At 38.2% G+C, this 19,759-nt stretch overlaps 1 protein-coding gene across 3 annotated transcripts in view; it reads right to left on the bottom strand.

Annotated features, from left to right (window-relative positions):
• Positions 1–19,759, bottom strand: part of dtx3lb.2 (deltex E3 ubiquitin ligase 3L b, tandem duplicate 2) — a 57,198-nt gene that overhangs the window by 18,885 nt on the left and 18,554 nt on the right. Inside the window, exon 3 of one of the 3 annotated variants that reach the window (XM_055183803.2) lies at positions 1,704–1,950. The exons of 1 other annotated variant lie outside the window; for it this stretch is intronic. In XM_055183803.2, coding sequence (XP_055039778.1) covers positions 1,704–1,950 — 247 coding nt within the window. Of the gene's footprint in view, positions 1–946; positions 1,951–19,759 lie in introns of those variants that run through there. One more of the 3 variants, XM_055183804.2, reaches the window with a different exon arrangement.

Consider the following 19,759-nt stretch of genomic DNA (forward strand, 5'->3'; position numbering starts at 1 on the left):
GAACTGTCAAAAACTGCGTACTAGATGATTGTTATATTTGATAGTTTTGAATCGAAATAATCGCATTTCTTGCGATTCGAAAATCGCATCCATTCACATCGCGATTTCGGTTTAAAAACGATTAATCGTGCAGCCCTACATCAATCATCGATGTATTTTCTTCATTCTGTGTTTTAAGATACAGTATTTATAGAGATTTTCCGCCACAAATAGATTTAGACCTTATACCCATTTACATTTAACTTTTACTATTTAAAACATCTTAATTCATTGTAGCGAGCACTCGTGCACCTCCCTCTCTCGTTGCGTGCAGTGCTTCAACAGCTTGCGCCCCTCCCCTCTCTCTCATGTTGCATGCAGCGCCTCTCTCACATAACAGTGAAAAGTATTTTAACTCTGCGTTCCTCCGTGTACTTTCTTTTTCGCGCAAGTGTCAACAGTCATGGATGTTACTGACAGAGAAGATGGCTGATCGAGTTTATCAAGAGTGACTTAACAAAAGGTTAGCAGTAGTGTTTCCTACAGATACCCGTTCTGGTGTGAGTCTGTGTCCGAGCTCTCTCCCTACCTATGATGCGGTATGCCCGTGCAAGTGTTCTGTAGTAAATGCAAATTCTCTCATATTTCTGAATTTGCAACAAATTTTCTGCGCTATACGCGATATACAATAAAACTACCACTCGTATTTAAAATAACACACTAATTGTTGATTGGGTTTTTACAGTGTATTGGTATTTAAACGGGGATGTCTGGTCACCTTAGTCTAAACTTCACACCATGTAGAGAATTATATGCCATGTAACTTAAGCAAGTACATGCGTCTTCTCGTTTGTAAACAATGTGTTTTTTAATCCGAAGCCTGCAGCCTCCAGAGGTCGCTTATGCAAGTGCATACAGTGCAAGTCATAAGCATGATAACAAATATAAATGAGAATACATTTCTTACTTGTCAGGAATAATATCCTCCTCCAGTCTGTCTTGATGCAGAAAGAGTTCCATTGCTTTTCTAAGGTGAACTCTTCTTTACTCTTCCTTATTGTTCAGACAAACTGAAGATCTTCCTCACATATGTCATCCAAACACAAAATAAAGTCTTTAAATCTGATAAAACTTTATGCATTGTTTCAAGTGGTCCCCTTCATTTTCAAATGAACAGTGGGTAACGCCTATGGACGTGACCTCAATACAGATAATGAGGTTAGCCAGGAAAAACGGTACCTCGCTTTACTTTAATACAGATTATATAAACAGTCAATATTGTTTTCTATTGTAATTATTTTGTGTAAAAGTAAACATTTCAGGCTTTTCTTTATGCATCATGTTTGTGTGACTTTTATTTGTGAGAGTTTCAATAGATTTTTGTAATGTGTTTTAAGAGACAGCTGGCAGAGACAGAGATGTCTGTAAGCGCACCCTGCTTTTTTATTGGAACAAAAACACAAAGATTTGTTGTTATTGTGAATGTACACAAATAAAAGTAGACAAATGATGTCTAACATGTAAATGCATGACTTTTAATGATGGATTATCTTAAGTTGATTCTGCTTTGATGAGGAGGACGCATGTCAAAACGCGGCACAGCATTTTTGGACCCCAGGGAGTTAAACTTCAAGCTGTTTTTTTACAGTGTGTGTAAAAAAAGTGGCACAATACAAAATAAAAAGATAGACTAGCACCTATAAGTGAGCTACAAAAGTTGTCACCTTTTAATGGTAGTATCTGCACGTCTGCAATGCGTGGGTCATGATCCATAAGAGTAATACGTTGCACTTCACATTTTCCAATGTCTTTGAAAAAATCCGAGCTACACCAGGACTGGAGTGCTTTATGTAATGAGTTTGTCCATCTATCTGAAATTGGTTCCATCCAGTCCACTTTGACTTTAACAGTAATCAGTGGTGCAGAGGGCGCAGAGGGTTGTGGTCTTTCATCATCTGCTGTATATATGTCCTGTTGTAGAGAAAACGTGTGCAAGTATAATTTTATAGTGGTTTCTCACACATATACTGCGATTTTATGACAACCATCTTAAAAGGCAGGGTGCATGATTTTTGAAAAACACTTTGGAAAAGGGAGTCGGGCCGACTACGAAAACACACTTGTGGCCAATCAGCAGTAAGGGGCGTGTCTACTAACTGACATCATTGCCTGAGTTGCATTTGTCTGGGTCCGGTCTGTCAAAAGAAGGTGCAGATTCTATTGGGGTAGGGGCGTGTTTGTTTAGATGATTTCAAATGTCAACATTGGCTTTTAGAGATCATGAACCCTGCCTGAAGGTATAGATTTTTTTGTTATGCTGGTTGAAAATCTCTTTACATCCTTTTACTGTGCCATGGACCAGTGTAAATATTCTGTGCCCCAGTATAAATCTCAAGTTTAAATTTTAATTGTCAATGTATTGATTTACATTGATAATCACGGCACAAAACAAAAACAAAAATGAATCTATATGCATTGCAACATAGTAACCCAATTCATGCTTGTTGAAGCGAAGCATTCACAGTTTAACAGAGAACACAAAAACTAATGCAGAAAAAAATTGGGCTACTTTTAAACTAATTTCTCAAGTAGATTTTTCAGTGGGTGAAAGATGGAAGGATTTTTTTCATCAGTTGTGGGTATTTAGGCAGTGAATTATCATTGAAATGCTTCTGGGCTAGTTTTCAATGGACTGTTTTTTTACACGGATAGGGCAACCCACTTAGCTGCGCACACAGAAGTCCAGGCGCAGGAACGTGATTAAGGTACACTATTCAAACATGATGAGACTAAAGTGAATTTTTAAATAATATCTTAATCTTATTTTGACTCATCATAGGCATGGCTCCTGTGTCTGGAAATCTGTTTTTTTTTGTGTGCAAAGCAGGGAAAGAGTAGCAGAAAGAAAACATGTTGAGTTTGAGGGAGCTCCAGAGTAAGATAAGTCCATACTAGGGGTGGGCGGAATGACAAAAATCTATTCCACGGAATGAGTCATTTTATTTCACGGAACGGTATATTTCACGGTATAAATGTTTTTCAGTTTAAATTGTTTTTTATTATAAAAATGCTTTTAACTAAATGCTCACTGCAGTTTTAAATTATGAGCAATTTTAAGTTAATAATGTTTAAGTGAAAATGCCCAAAAGATAACAACAGATTAAGTCTTGATAAGACAGAATCTTGTTTATAATCGAGTAATTAATTTTATAGACTATTAAAGCTATAGTATGCCTTCAGTGTATTTTGTATTTATGCATACATTACATTAAAAATAGGCAATATGTAAAATGAACAAGTATAAATATATGCAAAAACCTACAGACAGGATGAATACCTATAGCCTATATGAGAGACAAAGCTCTAGATATTATAAATTTGACAGGTGCTATGATATGATGTGATGATCATGAAGTCTGTTTTAAGGTCTTGACACCCTTTACTTTCTATTAGACCTTAACATTTGCATCTCTTTCTCGTATTTCCGATTAATATTTGTATTAGGGATGGGCATTCGATTAAGTTTTCTTTGTCGATCGTCGGGAGAATTAACGATCGACTATCGATTAATCATTAATATTTTTATAATAAAATTTGTTATTTAACTTTTATACTTAAAATATGCAATGAATACAAATATACAGCGTGTTTTTCCTCGATGAGACCTTTATGACAAGATCAACTTGTGGCAGACAGTTAAACTATGTTTCAAACATATATGTGCGTGCATGTGCGGTGCTCTAAAGCAGCGGAACCTGCAGCTGCCAGCCAGCGTTCTTAAACAGAGACCTCATTATTAGTTCCAAAATAATAAAAAAAACAGATTCATCTTTAACATTAAATTAAACAAAAAACATAATACTTAGATCTGAAAGGTTTTGTCAAAATGTAACTCAAAATTATTCAAGCCAGAAGAAAGTGCAAGATATTAGCCTTCCTAACATTTAGGCTATAACAAATTAGGCTACTTAAAGCCTCGTGAAAAATAACTAACTTTAGTAACTCGCATAAAACTTCTGCACCAGTCTACTGATTTGAGAAATAAAAGCATGTTTTGGGGTCAGACGCGACCGCAACCCATGGTGACCGTCAGTCCAGCCGCCGCCGAAAGCAGCCGCTCCGAGGAGACTGACCGGGATGCGCAGGTACCTCAGCGCTAACTTGGCTTATTCCGCATACAGAGTATGTGTGAAACAGCATGCGTTTTCTGAGCCTCATTTACCATTGTATAATTATACTAACATAGTCTTTTAGTTTTTATTTGTTGTAAAACAACAGTAGACACAAATGTACTATGGTCTCCAACTCCACAATATACCATAACCATGGTATTTGTAGTAAAATTGCGGAAATACAAATCGTTTTTAATCTGCAAAAAAAAAAAAAAACATTTTCACAATGATAAAATCATGGCTAATTTTCCTAAGGTAGTAATTACAAAATTATATATGTTTGAAAGACGGAGATGCGCACCTGTCAATCTATTACATAACAGAGCGAGGCCAGAGACAAACGTGCTCCTAAACGGGAGTAATATTAAATAATGTGTGAATCTTTGAATAACTGTAAGTATACATTTATTTAAAATATATTTTGTCATATAACGTTTTGAGACATGGCCTAATAATGCTTTTTTTCACATTTATTGCTCATTTAGGCTTATTGTGCGGGTAACAGCGTTTTTCACGCATTTACCTCAGAGATTATTTTAGCAATATTGCTTTTTTTCCGGTAATAATAATACAATTTATATTTCAATCCTGTTTCATTGTCTGTTTATTCATTTCATTATGCTGTTATGTTAATGTGAGGATATTTATTTGCCATATGAAACGTGCCGTTATATGAATACTTTTGTATAATATTCAAATTATATGCGGAATAATGTGTGCATCTTTGAATAACTGTAGGAATAGTGTTGCTTATTTTTGTCATACATTTTTGATAAATAATAATATTGTGAGGATTTATTACCACATGAGATGCTTTTTGTCGTTGAATACTCTCGTTTATTATATGGAAATCATATACATAGCAGGAAATATATAATGTGGAAGGGTAGACTTGCAAAGTTACTCTGCTTATTTTTATTTATGATATATGTGGAGATAAATAAACCATTGCAAAACTGCTGATTTGATCCATTCAGATCCTGACCACCAGGCTAGAGATTTTTAACATCCTTAATCCACACTTACTGGTCTGTCAAATAATATCTAAAATATATTGTTTTGTAAAAAAAATGATGCTTTGTTCTATTGTTTATGCGGAAAAGTGTTCACAGAAAGTGTCAATCACATGAACGTTTCATATGCAGAATAAGCGGTCAGCAGCGCACTGCAACGGGTGCTTGACGGATTCGCCGCACACATACGCAAACACACTGCATACGGAGTATTTGTGAAACAGGAGTTAGATAAAAAAAATGCATTTGATTAATTGATAACAAATTACGAAATCGACGAAATTCTTAACAATCAATTATCGATCGTCGATTAATTATGCCCATCCCTAATTTGTATAACAAATGACGCGTCAAACTACATCGCTCCAGCAGCGCACGTGTCACTGATATAAACGCGAGTTTTGTCTTAGCTTGCTTAAAGTTGAGAAAACTTTACCACTATTAGCATTATGTGCGAGAAGAACCCTTCCTTGCGCATGCCTAGAGACAGACCTCTGCACGCGAGAGACCGGCCGGCCACTGCATGAGCACAGATCAAGAGAGAGAGTGAGAGAGAGAGTCTCGCTGCAAGACCCGCGGTTGATTCACTGGCAGTTATTATAAAAATTACAGAAATAACTTGTTCATTTTTTATGAGTGAATTATTTTACATGTTTCTCTGTCACACTAAGTCTAACATGGAATAGAAAAATCTGTTACGTCTGACATTTTATTCCGCGGTAACAGAATATACCGTCATACCGCCCAGCCCTAGTCCATACATACTTTTATCATCTCTGTGCATCCCGTAACTCTGTCTGACGCACCCACCGCTAGCGTAGCTTAGCACAAAGTCTGGAAGTAAATGGCTCTAGCTAGCATACTGCTCCCAATAAGTGACAAAATAACGCCAATATTTTCCTATTTATATGTTGTAATGTGTATAGTCACAAGTGTACAAATAACACAGTCATATGAGACACTGCCATCTTTTAACCGTATACATACTGGGAACTATATTCTCAGAAGGCGAGGCACTGCTTCTTAGGCGGAGTGATTTGCTCGCAGCAATTGAGAAGCCCCGTGGTAAGGAGCAGAGAGTTTGCGCAAGTGTCACATGTAAATGTAATGCATGTGTACTTTAAGTCAGACTTGTGACTGCAGCGCCTGAACTCTATGCTCTGATTTGAAGATCGCTTTCTGCAATAAAGACTACTGTGTGAGAAAATCCAAGTCTCCTGGTCTTCCAACAGAAAGCAGAAGAAATTATGCATAAATGATAATAAATAATAATCTCTTTAAAACTAATCGCTCAAATATGCATCAGTCAGAAGTTTATAGAATTATTTATAGAAAGTTTATCATTTGCATGCGGTTTTAAACCTTGCAAATGTTAAAGGTATAGCGGAAGATTTCAGTTTTCCGGGTGGATCATCAAGACTATTGGTCATCCCAGATGTCAATCATTCTGATTATATGTTGACGTATAACCGTCGTACGTGCTCGCCTCTAGGTTCGCTTGCTGCACACACGCACTTTCACGTGTATGTGTGTTGTGCTACGGTTTCAACCATTCATTGAAGCTTGCGTTCTCGCTGTGTTTTTTTTCAAAATGTCTGAGGGTCGCAAGAGAAAAAGTGTCTACGAATTGTATGACAAGAAGAGAAAGACTATAAAGAAAGAAACAAGACCAGAATGTTTATGGGAGACTATTTCACACCCTGGCGTGAGCTAAAAGGACAGGTTGAGCTTCCCACGCGAAGTTTCTACTGGAAAGGTACATTTTGTCATGCTATTTGGAGAATACATTTAAAATCACTGCTAGTAAAAGTTGATGTAAGCTATGATTAGCGATGCTAGCCCTGGCACAAGTCACGAACCGCTCAGACACGGTAAACATGCCGACAGAAACTTGTAAACAGAGCGAAGAGAAGAACTGAGCTCCTGCATGCTCTCTCTCTCTCTCTCTCTGTCTCGTGCACGCGTTTAACGCGTTTTTCTTTGTGCTATGCACTGCTGTCTTGTCCTTTCTGTATCGCAACGACATGGTCTGTAAAAAATTACACTACAAACAGTAAAAGCATAAATCTGAATCTTGTCCAGTCTCTTGCAGTCTAACTCTCAATTACATTAAAGTGCCCATATTATTTTGAGTCTCTGATGCTCCCACACGCATACAAACTTGGAAAAAAATCCATCCATGCTGTTTTGAGTGAGATACAGGTTTCTGAATGTCCTCTGCCTTGAGTCTCAGATTGCACAAGTTCAAACTCTGCTCCGTTGTGACGTAACTAGCCGTTTCGTCACATTACGTTTGAGCACAGAGCAGTCAGTCATTTCGCTGATACCCTGCTGTTATCATGTCTCACTGAAATAACAGCACTATTTGGATATTATGGATTATACTCCTGCCTACTTTTAAAAACAAAGTTTTAACGCGTGGTTATTGGAACCCGGAGTAATCTTATATACAGTGTGTTACGACGCAAATAGTCATCAGATTGTAGGCGATAAGACCTTCATGCGAAATCTGATGTAAACAACAGACTATGTATCTATATTTCACGGATTATACGCATTTGTGGACAAAAATGGTCATTGGATGTATTTTTTTTATTTTTATTTTTTTATTGGAGAAACAATAAAGTACAGATAATTTTACAAGAAGAAACAAAAGATCCTCCATATTTCTGTATGCATATATATATATATAAAGCAAAATAAGGTATACTGTCGCCTGCATAGTTAGGTACAGTACATACATATTCACATACACAATATATACACATTTGCAACACAATTAGACAATTAGCCCACTATGCGAGCTTACCGTCTGGTATACTTTCAATCAAATACACATATATGCATATATACTACAACCCAAATATTTTAATAAGAACATAGAACAGTTCCCCGCCAATTTCCCACCCGCTTTCCCGTCTGTTTGGTACACACTGTAAGAGGAAGACTGCTACAGATAAGATCCAACTCAACTTAAATCATCCATTTCTGCCAAGTCTTTTCTGCCTTCTCCCTCTAAATATCCTATAAAGGGCTCCCATGTTTTAGCAAACTGTTGTCTCTTATTCCCTAAAAGAAGCCGTATACGTTCCAGGTGAAGTGTCTTTGTGAGTTCGTTAAGCCAAAGCTGAAAAGAGGGAGGCAGTTTATTTTTCCAAAATAATAAAATAAGATTTTTGGCTGTTAGGAGTCCGTAGGAAAGGAACTGCTGTTGAGGCTTGGACAAACCAAGCTCACCTCTTGAGACCCCGAATACAATTAGAAACTCATCAGGTTCAATAGTTTGGTTAGTGATTTCAGAGATGACGCTGAAAATCTTACACCAAAAGTCATGCAGACTAGGGCATAATGCATAACTGTGAAGTAGGGTTGCCTCAGTTGTATTGCATTTATCGCATTTTGGAGAAACTCCTGGAAATATTCTGGCTAGTTTTGTTTTAGAGTAATGTAGTCTATGTAAGATTTTGAATTGAATAAGACAGTGTCTGGAATTTATAGAACACCTGTTAATTTCTTCCAGACAATCTGCCCATAACTCATCTGAAATCTCTGATCCTAGTTCTTCTTCCCATACCTTTTTAATTGATGAGGTATCAGGTAATTGGCAAGCCTGGAGTATACTGTAGATACAAGAAATATTTTTCACCTTCCCAAAACTGACTTCCAAGCAGGTATCAAGACATGAAGGAGTAATTGTTGCAAGCCTCTTTAAATGTGATTGTACGTAGTTCCTGACTTGCAAGAACCTAAAAAAATTACTTTTATGAAGTTTATATTTTCCTGAATTTTTTCAAAAGAACCAAAAGTTCCATCCTGATAAAGGTCTCTTATTGTGTAGATTCCTACATCTCTCCATTGGTAAAAACCTTTATCTAAAATGGAAGGTATGAAAGAAGGGTTGCCAGCAATGGGAATTGATAGAGGTAGCAACTCTACCCCAAAATGAGTTCTCATTTGTTTCCAAATACAAATAGAGCTACTAATGACAGGACTGCTTCTGTAGATTTCTTTTTACAGCGTGCTGGTGAAATTATTACAGCGCCAAGATCGTGGGGGGCACATTCATCCTGTTCTAGTCTGAGCCAGTCTAGTCTACCACTTTTGTCATTTAATATTATTGACATAATTCTGAGGTTGGCGGCCCAATAATAGCAGCGGAAGTTTGGGAAGGTAAGACCTCCCTCGCTTCTTGTTTTGGAAAGGTGCTGTTGTTTAATTCTATGGTTTTTATAGTTCCAGATAAATGGTAAGATGATTTTGTCGAGTTGCTTAAAAAAAGACTTGGATAGGAATAAGGGAGTATTTTGAAAAAGATATAATAGTTGCGGGAGAAAAACCATCTTAATGGCATTAATTTTGCCTATTAGTGAAATGGGGAGAGTTTTCCAGAATTGAATTATTATTATTTTTTCTAAAAGAGGGGTGTAGTTAGCTTCTCTTAAAGAGCTAAACTTTCTGGTTATAACTATTCCTAGATAAGTAAATCTATCTTTAGCGATTTTAAATCGGATTGGGTAAATTTGTGAGAGATCCTTAAGGCCAATTGGCATGAGTTCACTTTTATTTAGATTAATTCTATAACCTGAAAATGAGCCAAATTTTTCTATAATTTCTAATATTGCGGGAATACTAGTTGCAGGTTTAGGCACATATAAAAGGACGTCATCTGCATAGAGAGAAATTGTATTTACAGTGGATTTGGTGCAAAGCCCTTGAATTCTCTCATCTGAGCGAATGGCTTCTGCCAGAGGTTCAATGGCTAGTGCAAAAAGAAGAGGGGAGAGCGGGCAGCCTTGACGCGTACCCCTAAATAAGTCAAAGGGAGGTGATATAATTTTATTTGTGAGTATTCGCGCTCTGGGGTTTTTATATAGAATTTTAAGCCAGGAAATAAATCTTTCCCCTAACTGGAATTTCTGTAGCAGAGTAAAAAGATAAGACCATTCTACCTGATCAAATGCCTTTTCAGCATCTAGGGACAAGATCACCGGGTCAGACTGATCAGTCTGAGAAGAGTATAGAATGTCAAATAGACGACGAAGATTGTTAAAAGAACTGCGACCCGAAACAAAGGCAGTTTGATCAGGTTACACCAGTTTTCCCAACAATGTACTGAGTCTATTGGCTAATATCTTGGACAAAATTTTTTTTAATATTAAGAAGAGTTATCGGCATTGAAAATATTTCTCCCGCAACTATGATAAAACGTCCCTTTTTATCTGTAGTTGTAGACCTATGTTTAAAAGGGACCCCTTTTTTTTATTAAGATAGCAGTACCCCTGGCCTTAGATGAAAAGGAAGAGAAGACATTGGATGTATTTTATTGGACTTTCATGGATCATTCACACATGTGAAGCAGACTGGATTCGATTCGCGATCGTTGTATCAACACAAAAGGTAAGAAGTCACGTTATATTTTGCATGTTGTCATCTTCTGTCACAAAATACTACATTTATGATGCTAGAGCATCTGTATCTCAAAACAGAGATCATAAATTGATGCTAATCCCGTAAATTATACCTTTTAAAGGCGGAGTCCATGATGTTTGAAAGCCAATGTTGATATTTGAAATCACCTAAACAAACACGCCCCTACCCCAATAGAATCTGGACCTTCTGTTGATAGACCCGCCCCACACATACGCAACCCGGTATTTGATTTGATTTGATTGGCTATAAGTGTGTTTTGGTAGTCGGCCCGTCTCCTTTTCCAACGCGTTTTTCAAACATCGTGGACTCCGCCTTTAAATGTATAGTGATGATAAAATTGTTTGTAAACAGTAGGCTATATAGATAAGCAGTATACATCCCCCGCCGGGTCTTAATTTCTGTAATTTGCGAAAATAATGCGTTTGAAAATGTTTTATAACGGGAATATGTTAGTATTGTCCAGGGAAAACGAGTGTATTGTTAAGACTGCTACATCACAATTTACGCTGGAATGTTTGTGTGTCATGATGAGTTGACACGCGGAGACCGGGCCTTACCGCCCCGGGTTTTCTGACGAGGCTAACCCCCGAGCCTCTTATAACTTTACAGTCCGGACCTCCCGCTAGCTTCTAGCAATTAGCACGCGGTCCACAAGCAGTATACATCCCCCGCCGGGTCTTAATTTCTTTAATTTGAGAAAATAATGCGTTTGAAAATGTTTTATAACGGGAATATGTTAGCATTGTCCAGGGAAAACGAGTTTATTGTTGAGACTGCTACATCACAATTGACTCTGGAATCATTGTGTGTCATGAGTTTCTTCTCCTGTAGTGTACTTATTAGTGATACTTTTCTGCATGATTTGTCTGTTGGCAACATAAACCGTAAATAATAATAATAAATAAAATAATAACACAGTATGGTCTGTACTGCTCACGATATCACTATGCACGCGCTCATGACGTTAGTAGTGGGGCGTGATCAAAGGAACAGCAGCTTATAAATATGTAATGACTAGCTCAAAACGGCAAATCTGAAATGCCCTGAAACAGAGGCTCCTAGAGATGGGTAACAATCTTTTCCTACAAGCTATTTCGAGCAAACAACTTTTGAAACATGCTTTATGGAACTCATACACCTATTTAACTTGTGGAAAAGCAGTCATAAGATGGGCACTTTAAGCTGTAACCTACAATTTACAATAATTGTCATCAAAAATGTTCCCATAGTTTACAACAGAACAACCCTCCAGATTAAACTGTTATATTGACTACATGACTTAGAAATTTGACTGTCTTATCTATACACAATGACAGAAGGACTTGACATTCTGATGGCACCGACATGTTCATTGACACAAATGAACTAAGGATTTTGAGCAAGAGACGGCTACTTTGCATACTATATAGTATGGAAGTAGGCGGTTAGGGATTCAGCCTGACTTTTGCATCTAATCCATGGTGTTTTGCTATGTGTAGGAATTGTTTTGAAAAATGCACTTACTGTTTTGTAAATGTTGAGGAGGATTTGAAAAATGCACCAAAGGGACTGGGGAAAAACAAAATATTTCCCTGCCAATGCTGCTTTACGGTAATCTGTAATCCCGCAATTATCCACTAGATCCACTAAAATCCCGCTCTTATCAAATAAAATAAAGCAAAAACTAATTTAATACATTTTAAACTCTGTGTATGTTTTAATAATCATTCTGAATCTTATTGTTAACAAAATTCCTTTACAAAAATGCAATTATTTCAGCTTTTTTTCTCAAAATTCGGTATCTTTAAAGAAACCTATACCCCGTTTTAAGAGATTATGAAAAGAGAAGAAATGAAGAAAGGATGAAACTTTTTTTTAATTGAAAACAGAGGGTCTGTTCTTTCATTTGATATATTGTATGTTTCTATATTTATAGAAGAGAATTATCCTGGAAGGCATTTTGTGAAACTTTTGTAAAAATCGGAAAAAAGGCTGGCAGGCAACTTTTAAAAAAAGGCTGGAGGGGAATGAGTTAAAGTCTTGGTACGTATTCTCATAAAAACAGTCAGTTATATCTTAAAGTGGACGCAAACAGTTTAAAAAGAAATCAGATGTGTGTGTCAGTGGTCCTAAAGTGGCAGTGCCTGAGTGCCCCACAAGAAATCTGCTTATGTTTGTGTCATTATATTAATTAAACAACAAAAGACAAAAGGAAAATTACTTTTGTAGCTAAAAAATATTAATTATATTTAATTTATACAATGAAGAAGACAGTGTTTTTATTCATTGAATCTATTTATTTACTTAAATACTACTGTTTGATCTTACTTTATTTGTAACTTTGTTCTTTTCTATTATTATATGCTTGTAATTTTTTAATTTGTTCTCATTTTATTTCCCACCCCTTGTTTTGCTGATCCAAAAATTATTCGATTTATGACTAAAAAACATAATGTAATCCATTTAACCACTATTATATTGTAAAATTATGTAATTTGAGAGTAGGCATTGAGGTCCATCCTATTTAACCAATGTCCACTCAATTAAAAATATCACACTCATTTAAGGGGTAGAAAGGGTTTGAGTTAAAGATGCAGTCGGCAAGATTTTTTTGATCATATTAACGGAAACCAACACTATGCTCCGATAGAACAACATAAATTAGACTGTTTAAGAAAAAACCCTGTGCTTCTACCTCCACCTAGAGCCTGCTATTTGTTTTGCATAAATCCACTGCTTCCGGTTCATCTGGTCCAATCAGCGCAGGCCAGTTCATCTGGTCCAATCAGTTACTGTTACTGTACTAAAGTAGTTTTTTGGCGTATCTGTACTTTACTCAAGTACTTTTATTTTGGGAGACTTACTTTACTTCATTTTAAAGTCAAATATCTTACTTTTTACTCTACTTCATTTTGAAAAATCAGTCATTCCTTTTTATTTATCAGTGGATAAAAAATCTTAACTGGGCAAACTAAGATGCACGCGTGACGCGTCAAACCACCAATCAGGGTACAGCACGTGCTTCGTTTTGAACTTGTTTTGGTTGCCGCGGTAACTGTATACATTGTTTGTGTAAGCGACTCGAGTGCAGCAGCCAGCCAGCCAGCGTATCGTTTGGAGAATGAAACTGCATTCATAAACAACGGAGGAAATAACTGACTTGCCAAAACAACTATGGGCTTATTTATGCAAGTTTGAATAAAAGTCCTTGAATAAAAGAACAAGGCTGCGTTTCCCGATAACGTTGTCATTTAGCGCAATACGAAGACTCTTAAGTTAACTTTTTCCCCGCCATTGACGAGATATCTCGTCAATCAAGAGAAAACGCTTCCCCGCCAATGACCAGATTTTCCGTCTTTCCGCAATACCGCTATTATCCACCAAGTGGCGCCCTTCCGCAACTTTTATACCTGGAAGTATTGCCCTATGGCAAGCGGCTGCATGTCCGTGTTTGTTTTAAAGATCGCTCTGAATGGGATCTCTATGAAAAGTCCGTTACAAAAATTGAATTCTCTCTGCTTTTTGCTCAAAATGTGGTGTTTTTGCAGAAACCTACCCATATTCAAAAGCTGGTTACAAAAGGAACTACTGAAGTTAGTAGTAGATGAAACTGGTTTTTTTGTTTGAAAGCAGAGGGTCTGTTCTTTCATTTGGTATATTGTATGTTTATATATCTGAAGAAGAACATTTTCTGGAAGGCATTAAACTTTGGTGAAAATCATGAAAACGCTGGCGCTGGCTGGCAACTTTTTTTTAAATGCTGGCGGTGAAAGAGTTAAACCTTAACTACAGGTATACCTTACAGGTGTGCATTAAAATTTAAATATATCTATAAAAACAAACCGTCGTTCATTAGTTCACACGTTTATTGTGCTTGGACACTGGATGCGCAAGCGTGGTTACAATGCGGATAAGACGCATTTCTGAAGCCCCGCCTGTTTAATATAACATAAAAATATATATTATATTATATATAAATATATATTATGATTGCATTAGATTTAAGCTTTGATTAGTTTTAATGTGGAAATTTTGTTGAACTTAGGAGACTATCCAAGACAGTAATCAAGTGGAGCAGTTTCTTTTGAATGTTTATAAAGAATATGGAATGCAGTTGCCTCAAAGTTATAAAACATTAAAAAAACTTCGATGCAAAGTCGAATTAACGTCAATAATAATATTTAGGAAAATCAACAATTATGATTTCGTGATGAATGTGCTCCTGTGGCATGCGTTTTTTTTTACTTGATTTGTTTTTTTGCAGCTAAAATAGCCGGTAAACAAGATTTAACGGATATGAAATGCACAAATGAAATAGTGAAATTCGCTGTATAACTGCCATAGTTTCACCAAGTCCTCCACCCAAAATATATTTTTTAAATAGTTTCTTAAGTCTGTAGCATTTAATAGTTCGAAGCTGATGTTCATTTCGGAAACATGATTAAAATTCTAACAACCATCAGTGTAATGATGTCTAATTATGTGAATGTTTTATTCTTTAAATATAAAAATATTTGCCTAATTGAATACGGAGTGTATTGCAACTTTTTTATTTTTTACAAATATTTACCCTACTGAAAAATCCAGCTAAAACCAGCATAAGCTGGTAGCTGGTTTTAGCTGGTTGTAGCTGGTTTAAGGTGGTTTATGCTGGACCTCCCAGCCTGACAAAGCTGGTCATGCTGGTGGGCCAGCTGGTATTCCAGCATGACCAGCTAAGTCCAGCTAGACCAGCTTAAAATGTGACCAAAACACAGCTAGACCAGCTTGCTACACCAGCAAAACCAGCTTCCTACACCAGCAAAACCAGCTAAAACCAAGCTGGGGACCAGCTAAAACTAGCTCACCAGCTTATGCTGGTCTTAGCTGGATTTTTCAGTAGGGTAGTTATATAGACTGCAATGTAAGCCTTTATCACAGTGATGGCCCTTAGTGGAGTCAAGTGGGATAAGGTATAGCTAAGAGTGCTTCAGACCAACCTTCCGAAAATATGACTTACAGAAGTAATACGTAACTAAGAACGTTTCGTGAAACACGTATTAACGATAAGGTACAGCTTAAGGTACAACTTAAAGGGAAATTCCGCCTTGAAATGATCCCAGGGTTAACAACAAACGTGCACCGAGTTCGACCGTTCACTCGAGTTTGTTTTCATGCTAGTCTAACGTGACCAGTGTTATTGCTAAATGCAAATTAGCATGTTATGGTAGCCTTCGGGGCATCGGTGCATTAAAATCGAAATTGCTATGTCTATACTACTAATAATGCTCAAAATAACACCACACTTACACTGTAGCACAATGAGGGTCTCTATATGTAAACCGAAGCATTGAGAACTTTGCAAGTGTACAGGCAGTTTATTAAAAAGGAACACTTACCGTTCACGTCTGGATCAAATATCCATGCGGGCGCCATCTTGGGAAAACTGAACTCTCGCGTGAAACGTTGTTGCCCGGAACAGGCGTTGTGCTTTCACGCGAGAGTTCAGTTTTCCCAAGATGGCGCCCGCATGGATATGTGATCCAGACGTGAACGGTAAATGTTTCTTTTTAATAAACTGCCTGTACACTTGCAAAGTTCTCAATGCTTCGGTTTACATATAGAGACCCTCATTGTGCTACAGTGTAAGTGTGGGGTTATTTTGAGCATTATTAGTAGTATAGACATAGCGATTTCGTTTTTAATGCACTGATGCCCCGAAGGCTACCATAACATGCTAATTTGCGTTTAGCAATAACACTGGTCACGTTAGACTAGCATGAAAACAAACTCCAGTGAACGGTCGAACTCGGTACACGTTTGTTATTAACCCTAGGATCATTTCAAGGCGGAATTTCCCTTTAAGAACGACGTAGAGCTAAGAAGGTTTCGGGGAAATCAGCCTTTGTGTCTTCTCAGCCTGCCGTGAAACTGTGGTATTTCTTTTTACAAGAATATTCCTTCAAATCTAAGGAAACCTGTAGAGGTAAGCCATTTTTATTCTGGATATATTTTTAAATAAGCAATCTTAACAGTAGCTTGCAGAAAATGGTTTCATTGTGTTGTTCAAATATATACTACGTTATCATGAATGAACTTTTAAGTTAGCTATGCAGGCTGGAGCTATTTTAGCGGTATAGTTAGCTGTTTCACTTAATTTCATTGTATTTGAAGCTCAGATTTCTGTTATTTCCTTAAATAAAGGAAATTGTTTGGCTTTAAGGTTTTAGGCATATGATAATTTTAATAGACATCAGTGTCTGATTAACTAATGTCCTTCTATTCATAGATTGGTGAGCCAAGAGAGTTTTTCACATAATATGAGATACAGACATAATAAATCACAGTACTTTTGTACTTTTACTCAAAAAAAATTTAAGCAAGTACACTGTAAATGATTTCTGTTGTTTTCACAACAGGTGCGTATATAAGGAGCACGTGCAAATAGGGAAATCAGCTTCTGTTCGCTGAGAAAGCCGGAAAGGTGACCGGCCGTAACAGCAGGTGGCAGCCCTGTGGCGACGAGACGTGACGTCTCCGTTCCCTCCTTCAGGGAACGAGGGTTACATCCGTAACCGAGACGTTCCCTTTCAGTCGGTAACTACAACGTCACGTCGTGACCGACGAATTGGGAATCCTTACCAAAACGCCACTAGGGGCTGACTTCTTCCAGTGTCTGCAAAAAGCACTCCAAATCCCCTTAAGGGAATGGAGAAATAGGATAAGGCAGAAAGGCCGGGCACTAGATGTTCCTTTAACCCCACAGTAGTGCCAGCGACTGGGAAGCGCCCTACCAGAGCGGGATAGGAACGCTGCGGAAGCCACCGCCCCTCTTAAGGGCTAATGGTGGGCGAAAGTCAACCGTAGTTGAGGTAAATGACAGCCGTGGCTGTGTCAGCAAAGCAGTGCTCTGCTAAGGGAAACGTGGGCTGGTAGGATTAACCCCACGGAAAAATACTCACAAAGGAACCCGTTGGGACACAATGTGGAGCCCAAGCCAAACACGTAGGTTCGCAAGAATACAGCTAGTGAAAGGCTGACAGCCAATGCTCCGCAACAAAGGCTGCCAAGGCAGCGGAGGAAGAGCAATTCAAACCATTTTTGGCTGTACCACAATTCAAGTAGGTACAGCTATATCATCAAACATTATTACCAACACTGGAGCCCCTCAGGGCTGCGTTCTCAGTCCATTTCTGTATACCCTCTACACAAATGACTGCAGCAGTACATCCCCTATCACCACATACTACAAATATGCGGACGACACAGCCATAGTAGGCCTACTCAGTGATAACAATTCCATTACAGCATACCAGCAGTCAATAACACAGTTTTCACATTGGTGTACCGACAACTACCTCCAATTAAACACTGACAAAACAAAGGAAATGGTCATACACACATCCAAAACACCACCTACACTCAATTGCACACTCATCAGAGGAAAAACAGTTGAACGGATCAACAGTTTAAAATATCTTGGACTCACCATAGACAATAAACTCAACTTCAATGAACATGCAATTACCACACACAAACGTGCACAGCAAAGGCTTTATATCATCCGCATATTGCAAGCACTCTCCTTGGCCCCCCATCTCCTTTTACTACTCTATAAAAGCATCATCCAACCCATTCTAATGTACTGTTCCCCCTGTTTCTTCACCCTGCTTACTGTCACCAGTAAAAACAGACTACTCAAAATCTCACACACAGCATCCAAGATAATCAACCTCCCCACCCCTTGCCGGTCAGAAATAAATGATCTAGCTATGACACGCCTGGCACGTGTCATAGTTAGCAGCCCGGACCACCCCCTTAACCAATTCTTCACTTTACTTCCATCTGGCCGCAGATATAAAGTACTGAACTGGAAAAAGGCCCATTTCAAAAAAAGTTTTGTCCCCACAGCTATCATAGCACTAAATAAGAATATGTAGATTTCACTGGTATTTCTGTATATTGCCCATGTCATGTTTATTCTTGTCTAGATGTCTATGTTTTCCATATGTTTTTCTATATGTGTGAGGATGGGTTATTTGTTATCTGTCATGTGTGGGAAGAGGGTTTATTTGTTATCTGTTGTACAAGTGGGAATAAGGGTTTATTTGTCATCTGCTGTATAAGGGTGTATTATTTGTAATGTATGCTGTCCTGGACAACCTGACTGTGTGAAAACAATTATCCCTCTGGGGAGAATAAAGAATCTAATCATTACGCATTTTTGCTCTGATGGCCTTCCATACTGAAACTCAATTTGGAGCCTCAGTCGGAGGCTGCAAGCCGACTTGCGAGTCTGCTCTCCATGCCCTCCCTGGTGAGGAAAGAACACGAGAGGATACAGGCTCGATACGAACATTGTAAAATCTAATGAACGTTTTAGGTGTCGCCCAACCAGCAGCTCTAGAGATGTCTGTTAGCGAGGAACCACGAGCGATATCCCAAAATGAGGCATCACTCCGTGTGGAGTGCGCTCTCAAATTAAAGGGGCAAGAATACCCTGAAGATTATAAGCCAGGGCGATAGTATCAACTATCCAATGAGACATCCTCTGCTTAGTGACAGCTTTCCCTTTCTGCTGGCCACCATAACAAACAAAGAGCTGGTCTGAGGTCCTGAGGCTTTGCGTGCGGGCCACGTAGAATCGCAGTGCGCGTACGGGGCACAACAAAGCCTCGGTTGGGTTTGCCTGCTCCAAAGGCAACGCTTGCAAGCTCACCACCTTATCTCTGAAGGGAGTGGTGGGAACTTTGGGCACGTAGCCTGGTCTGGGTCTTCAGTGAGACAGCAGGACCAAACTAAAAGCATGAATCGTCAACAGAGAATGCATGTAAATCCCCTACTCTCTTCATGGAGGCCAATGCTAGCAGGGTCAGAGTTTTCATTGATAAAAACTTCAGACTCGCAGACTGCAAAGGCTAAAATAGGAGACCTGAAGGCTTCAGCACCATGGACAGGTCTCAGGAGGAAAGAGGGAGGGCGCGAGGGGTTTAGCCTGCGAGCGCCTCTTAAAATGTAATAATAAAATCATGCTGGCCAACTGATCTGCCGTAGATAAGTGAGTGAAGAGCAGAAATAGCGGCGATATCAACTTTAATGGCGGAGGGACAGCCTACCATCTAACCTATGTTAAAGATATAAAAGCACAATGTTAAAAGCATTCTCTGGGGTCCTCGCGTTGCGAATAGCACCAGGTGACGAGAAGGT

Source organism: Misgurnus anguillicaudatus, chromosome 14 (assembly GCF_027580225.2).
Source record: "Misgurnus anguillicaudatus chromosome 14, ASM2758022v2, whole genome shotgun sequence".
NCBI classification, from domain to species: Eukaryota; Metazoa; Chordata; class Actinopteri; order Cypriniformes; family Cobitidae; genus Misgurnus; species Misgurnus anguillicaudatus.